The sequence below is a fragment of the Guillardia theta genome (assembly GCF_000315625.1).
Source record: "Guillardia theta CCMP2712 unplaced genomic scaffold GUITHscaffold_187, whole genome shotgun sequence".
In the NCBI taxonomy this organism is placed as follows: Eukaryota; class Cryptophyceae; order Pyrenomonadales; family Geminigeraceae; genus Guillardia; species Guillardia theta.
In genome coordinates, this window is record NW_005434489.1 from 82,766 (window position 1) to 89,381 (window position 6,616).

The following is a 6,616-nucleotide window of genomic DNA, read 5'->3' on the forward strand; positions in this document are numbered from 1 at the left end:
GAAGCTGGTATGGGTTCCACAAAATGAGAAGTTGAAGGACAAATGCGAAGATGTACGTGATCTCAAAACCTCCGTTGAGGGCCAGGGCTCATGACATGATTCAGGCGGAAAGTTGGAATGCGATAGAGAACTTTGTAGGTTGGAGGGTTCAAAATGACGGGAAGATGCTGGCGATGGTGAGGTTGTTCGAGCGCATGTCCTTGTGCCTCATTCTTGACTGAAGGCCATGGCGAAATGCGAATCATGCAGCGTCTATGACTTGTCGTATAATGGGCTCGGGGACAACGAGGGCAAGGAGATCGCCAAGGCGCTCAAGATTAACTTCACCAAGAACGAGAAGGTCCTGACGCGACAGACGCTCAAACTCTGCGTTGATCTTCTTTCCTCAGCCCTACGCCGGAGTGCCGGGAGCCAAGATCTACGGCACCATCGTGAAGCTGAACCTAGCCAACAACAACCTACACGCCGAGGGCATCCGAGCCCTCTGTGAGGCTCTCACCTCCAGCAACCCACGTGAGTGAACTAGAAGTGAGCTGACAGCTGAAGTCGTTCTGGAACAGGAATATCCTTCTCGCTGGAGGAGCTCGGGTTGGCCAATAATGCTGCTGGTACGCTTTTCTCGCCTCTCCCCCTTGCTCAGGCTTGTGCTTCGCAGGGCCCGAAGGAGCCGTCGAGCTCGCCAAAGTCATCTCATCCAACCGCATCATCCGGTCACTCGACCCCTTATCCCTCTTGCCGCTGACTTTGACGCAGGCGACTGAACTTGAGCTGGAACAACATCGGGACCACAGGCGTCCTCGCCATTCTCAACGCCCTGCAACAGTGAGAGCTGTCCTGCTGGTCTGACCTGACGTGACTCCTCACCGCAGAAGTCACCTCAAGGCGAAATTTGACCTCTCATATAACTCCATCGACCTTGGCGACCAGACGCTGCTGGAGAGCTGGCCAGAGTTGATCACGCGACTGAAACGAGTAGGAGCGAAGCGAGAGAGGGCTGGGGATTGACGATGCTTGCAGATGAAGATTAAAGACCGGATCGAAGAGGTGATTGTCGGTTGGGAGCTCCTCGGTCTTCATACGTTGCCAACCAAATGAAAGCGAATGAAAACTTGCAACGCAAAGACACAAGCATAGAGAAAGAACACCCCAAGCAGCGTCAGAGATTTTATTTCTACAGTTCGAGCGTAGGAAAGGGGAGGAGAGAAGGTCGCATACAATCAAGGTAGCAAGTCAAAGTCGTAGAGGCCGTTGAGCTTTCGGCGGTACTGGACGAGGATGAAGGAGAGAAAGATAAGCAAAAAGTCAAGTTACCTGCATCATGGTTCCGTACATGCGATCAGAAATACCGACAAACAAGGCGTCATCTTCGGGACTACCAAACGAAAATCTGTCAGCACATTCGCATGGTTGATGATCAAGACCTGAAGCTGATTCCAGCGATCTCTCCGAAGATGTCGATCTCCTGTACGTTCTCAAAGTTGCTCTGCGTTGTGAGAGCCTGTCACTTGATGATACGAGGCTAGATCGAACCTTGACGTCGAAGATGTGGACGAAGTCTGCGGGCTCTGCCATGGCCTGCAAAGGGGGTCAAGCAGCGAAGGCTTCTATAGCTGGCAACCATGTAGCGACCATCCTCAGTGAAGCGAAGAGACCGGATAGCTCCGAGACGACCTGCAACACACATCTAACGTCAGAGTAACGGCCATGAGACACACATCCCTCAAGGTGTAACTCCAGCACCTCCGAGCGTTGCCAGGCACCTCATCATCCTCCTGCGACATGTCTTAGTCAGGATCCGTGCGGCATACCCTCTGCTCCTCTGCTCACCTATCCCATATCCGAGCAGTCTTGTCTTGATTTCCCGTGGCAAAGATGTTGCCGTCAGGATGCCAGGCAGCCTACAGCAGAGGTTGAGGAGGGCGAGAGAGCAGCGGGATCTCTCACAGCAAAGGAATAATCCAGATGCATGTCGCAGACCGCAACTCGCTGCGCATGAATGAGCTGCACATCTCAACAAGACGCGGAGCCATCACTCTCGAGGTCGTGACGTCCATTAGCATACACTCGGTGGAATCTCCCAGAACACTGAGATAAGACATGAGCCTTAGAAAAGATTCAAATTAAGACATGTCTTACCACACAAGATTTCTATCAGGGGAGAGCGTCTGCAAACAACATGAGCGATAGACAAAGATTCTTTAACTTACAGCAAAGTTCACAGGCCAAGGGAAATGCATTCTGTTGACTTCCCGGAAGGAGTTGTCAACTACATACCGTAAGAAGCAAAAGATGTAAGGCGACAAGAGACCGTCTAAGATCCTGATCTGGCTATCGTTGTTTGTTATCACAGCCTCCAGCGCTCCTTGCTTCGACTGCCTCTTGTTCAGACTCTGCCCACAAAGCAACCCCATGGTAAACCTCTGTAGCAAGATTGAGTTGGTGATGGCGTTCTCGTCGCTTGTTATCTTCTCACTAAACAATACCTGTGGCCTCAAGTTAACTACTCCGCTTCAACCTTGTGCTCCCATCGAATCACCTTGCCAGTATCCGGAGATGAGGCTCTTGTAAAGTCATCGGAATGAATATCTGAAGGCAACTTGACACAGACCTGATTCGAGGCAGTCACTCACAACACATAGGGCACTCTGACTGACTTTCAATGAAGGAAAGAAAGTAAGGAAGTAAAGGAAGGAAAGGAAGGAAAGGAAGAAAAGGAAGAAAAGGAAGAAAAGGAAGAAAAGGAAGAAAAGGAAGAAAAGGAAAGAAAGGAAGTAGAGGAAGGAAAGGAATGAATCTATGAAACGAACGAACGATCGAACGAACGAAAGGCTGACTGACCAGATCTCCAAAGAAGCCTCCTGCAACACAAATGCTTCCTTGGACACACATGGTGCTCATATGAAGTGCATCAAGTGAGATCTGTCAAGTAGCGTCAGATACGAATACTTGAGTCTGTCTCGCCTTCTCTTTTGAGTCTTCAAATCTGCTCAAGATCGGCGTTAATTTGTTTGTCACGTAGCTAAAATGCTGAATGTCTTCCGCCTGTTGTATCATCAGCAGATCACAATTTGTTCATCACCAAGTTCACACAACGCACAATGGAATACCTGCGTCACGAAGACGTCATGAGATGTCGTTGCCCAAACAAGATTTCTCAGCTGAAAATGAACGATGTTTGCTCGGGCTTGTCTGCGAGACTTTCACTTCATCACACACATCATGCCTGATCTCACTTCTCGCTGTTCTCAAACTCGTAAAAGGAGTGTCCCCTGTTCGTCACGTGACTGTCGATCTCAGCCTGCCGGGAACGTAAGCGCAACGGGAGACGGAAGGGAGCAAAGAGACTTTGAGCGAAGAGTGCGGGCGAGGACGAGCAGAATCGTCGAGGTTCTCATAGTTTTCATACTGTAAGGTGGCATGTGAACGGGACCAGGAGGAGGTGAGCCTTGAAACTTACCTGTAACAAGCGCTGATTCCTGTAAGTACTCCGAGTGATGTTGATTTGATCCCAGCGAATCCCCTTCAAGTTTCTCAGACTGAGAGGCATCATCCAGGTTGAATTCTTTACCTGAGGATCACAACCGCGCCGGAACTGATCTTTGGTCACCCTAGAAAGACCGCCCTGAAACATTCAAGTCACACCAACAACCCATCCCCCTGTCCCAGACTCACAATGTCGAAGCTTTCATCTAAGTTGTCAGGATAGATTGATGTGAGAGCATCTTCTTCATCGAAGAAATACTGTACAAGTCATCATTCTCTTCGACTCACTTCGCATCATTCTTACATCATCATCCATCATCATTGGCAATCCAACCCTCTTTGTGCCTAAACCCTTCCAGATCAACTGTAAAAGGAAGGTGTCAGCAAGTCATCAAAAGCTTCGTTCGCACATCCTTCTGTCTCTACATCATGACCACATTATCACCATTTGCAGCAGCAGCATCGGCATTAGATTCATCAACTTTGGCTTCTCCATCTCATTTTCCTTGTCTTGCTGTTGTATGCTCGTTCTTCTCATCCTCGTTCTGAATCCCTTGTCCACCTCCTTCCATATCCTTCTTCTCTCTCTCCTTCTCCTTCTTGTTTCCTGCAGTAATGCTTTCCTTCTTTGGTTCTTCTTTTTCCTCTCGCTCCTTGTTCCCGGTCTTGTAATTTTCGATGTTGTTTCTTGTTCAAGTCCTGCTGCTTCTGCTCCTTCTTTGTCGTTTCCTCCTCCTCCTCCTCCTGCATCTCTGTCTCTTTCTTTTCTGTTCTTCCATCACCAATACCGCCTCCTCCCTCCCCATCCCTCCCCCTCCCCCTCTCCTTGGTTTCGCATATCTCTCTCCTGTTTGTCGTCGCTGTCTCAGCTTCGCGTTTTTCTTTACGCAAAGTTAAGTTAAAAATCAGTACGAGGACAAATCAGGAGAGTCGACTGAAGTTTAGGGTTGGCAGCGCCGGTTATTTCAGGCAGCGCCGGTTATTTCAGGCACCATGGCTGCACGCGTGGTGTAGGGGAAGCCGCCAGGGCGCCAAGGAAGCTGCAAGCGAGAGGTTTGTATACTTCAAATAGCTTTCTAAGTATGGTTCTTCAGTATGATGAAAGTGTTCGCAACATGCTGTATCTGGTTTAGGGTTTAGGGTTTAGGGTTTAGGGTTTAGGGTTTAGGACCGGGCCCGTTGACAGAGGACCGGGCCCGTTGACAGAGGCACCGGGCCCGTTGACAGAGGCACCGGGCCCTGTATCGGAGATCATGCCAATACACGCAGGGTGAGCGCTCAGGAGGCCACGTCGAGGAGGCCGACCTCGTCGAGAGAGTGAAGAGCTTCACCAAGCGTTATCCGAATAGTCGGACAGCTCATGCTTGCAGAGCTGAGGGGGGATGCACTCCCGACGCTATCGCAGAAGCCATCCGCTCGACATGTCGGCAGGCGAGACGCGACCTGTTTGAAGACTCTCTGAGCGCATGGAGCCCAGAGTCGAAAGCATGGTTCATGCAACAGATGAAAGAGGCCAAACAGCAGAATGTCGAGACTTACATCGGCACCGAAGACACCGAGGAGACCTCCTTCATCTCCATGACTCTCCTGGGCATCTCCTCGATGTATGTGCGACATGAAGACAAATTGAAAATGAAGTTGACGGAGCTGGGACTCATAGTAGACTCAGTCGATAGAGACGACAAGTCCATCATGTGGAAAGCACCTTACAGACCTGAGATAGCACGAGCAGACGACATCTCAGTCACCATCTCCTTCCTTCGGAATGAAGAAGCCATCGCACTCTGGCAAGGCAGCAGAGAGTACAGCATCGACGGGCGAATTTTCAGAGCAACTGAAGTCAGCATTGCACACGACCGGTCGTTCAAGCTCCGAGCCAAGCGAGGACCTTGGGGCAAGGGAGGGAGCCTTGCCGAGCTATCGCAGCTCCTAGCTCTTGGAGGAATGTCGACGGCGGACATAGCTCGGATCTATCAATTCCAACTGATCTCGCAATGTCTCGCCGCAGCAGAGGTACAACCGCTGGCGGGCATGCTCGTGCAGGGTGCAGAGAGGTCGCAAGGGGCCGAGCCCGAAGACGTATGTTGCTGTTGGAGCAAGCACCGGAGCTCTGCAGCAGAGAGAGCTCGAGTGGGTACTATCCTGCCCATCGACGGCCAGCTGCGAGCAGACGTTGGCCTCGTTCAGAGAGAGCGAGGCGATGGAGGGGGTGCACCTGACTCTCGTCAGCGACGACGCCAAGCTCAGAGAGACGTTTGCAGTCGAGCTCACAGCAGACACCTTCGTGCCGAGAGGAAAGATTGCCAAGCAGAGGATGGTACTTCGCGACAGGGAGCAGGCTCCAAGCGGCAGTTTCAGGGTGCAGATCAAGTCGAAGTCAAGCATGAGCACAGGCCGCTTCTCGAGGAAGGAGATGGAAGCACTGTGCGGAGGAGGTAACACATCGACCACGCGAGTCAAGCGAGCCATGTTGGAATTAGCAAGAAGAATGAACCTGAAGCTTGCCAGCATTGAGGTTCAAGAAGATCGAGACACGCTGAGCTGGGATGGGAGCCTGATAACTCTCTCCCTGGCGACCAAGGCAGACGCTCGACGTCTGATGGAAGACATGCCCTTCTACTTGGAAGGGGTCCTGGAAGTCAAGCTCGAAGCTGTGGGTTTCAAGTGGAGCTCTCAGGATGAAGAGGAGAGCGAGGAGCAGGCTCAGGAGCCCCAAGGGCAGCAGCAAGGCGCTGGATGGCTGGAGCTCAGCGACATCGACAGGATTACTCTGGAGGCGGCCTCGCCGTCAGGACCAGTCGACCAGCAGGTCTTGGTCGACCTCTCGACGATGCTCCTGGAGACGTCAGAGGAGGATCTACTTGCTGGCAAGCCGATCCCGCTGGAGCTAGACAAGAGTGTCGGCAAGCTGCATGACACCTTCTACTCGCCGGGCAACGTCGTGTTTATGACGCTCGGAGCTTGGGCAGCCACGCCGTCGTTGGGATCGAAGCGCAACATGTTGAAAGGAAAAGCTGAGAGCGTACCTGGGCAAGCAGCGCTGGACTCAGGTACAGGGGAACAAGAAGCAGAAACAGGCAGCGAGGAGGGGCAGCGCTTTCTCTCCAAGAGCAGCAGCGACTGATGCGCTTGA

General features: G+C 51.8%; 3 protein-coding genes across 3 annotated transcripts in view; 2 read left to right on the forward strand and 1 right to left on the reverse strand.

Moving 5' to 3' along the window:
* Positions 1–50: 50 nt before the first annotated feature.
* GUITHDRAFT_120579 (hypothetical protein) lies at positions 51–1,095 on the forward strand (the record flags this gene model as incomplete). Its single annotated transcript, XM_005820187.1, has 9 exons — positions 51–56; positions 105–176; positions 224–340; positions 390–513; positions 561–608; positions 656–710; positions 754–822; positions 870–972; positions 1,018–1,095. 9 exons carry the CDS (start codon positions 51–53, stop codon positions 1,093–1,095), a joined length of 672 nt encoding a protein of 223 aa, XP_005820244.1.
* Positions 1,096–1,217: 122 nt separating this feature from the next.
* Positions 1,218–4,021, reverse strand: GUITHDRAFT_120580 (hypothetical protein; the record flags this gene model as incomplete). Its single annotated transcript, XM_005820188.1, has 22 exons — positions 1,218–1,265; positions 1,312–1,372; positions 1,422–1,483; positions 1,531–1,575; positions 1,619–1,671; positions 1,741–1,772; positions 1,828–1,898; positions 1,945–1,986; positions 2,034–2,085; positions 2,137–2,165; positions 2,208–2,266; positions 2,309–2,483; positions 2,537–2,608; positions 2,839–2,919; positions 3,108–3,189; positions 3,234–3,298; positions 3,346–3,405; positions 3,458–3,520; positions 3,569–3,622; positions 3,673–3,741; positions 3,788–3,847; positions 3,929–4,021. The coding sequence occupies 22 exons, from the start codon at positions 4,019–4,021 to the stop codon at positions 1,218–1,220; spliced, it is 1,428 nt and encodes a 475-aa protein (XP_005820245.1).
* A 544-nt stretch (positions 4,022–4,565) lies between these two features.
* Positions 4,566–6,616, forward strand: part of GUITHDRAFT_120581 (hypothetical protein) — a gene marked incomplete at both ends in the record, with an annotated part of 4,123 nt that continues 2,072 nt past the window's right edge. The window contains 3 exons of the mRNA XM_005820189.1: positions 4,566–4,610; positions 4,753–5,496; positions 5,546–6,533. Coding sequence (XP_005820246.1) covers positions 4,566–4,610; positions 4,753–5,496; positions 5,546–6,533 — 1,777 coding nt within the window. The remainder of the gene's footprint in view (positions 4,611–4,752; positions 5,497–5,545; positions 6,534–6,616) is intronic.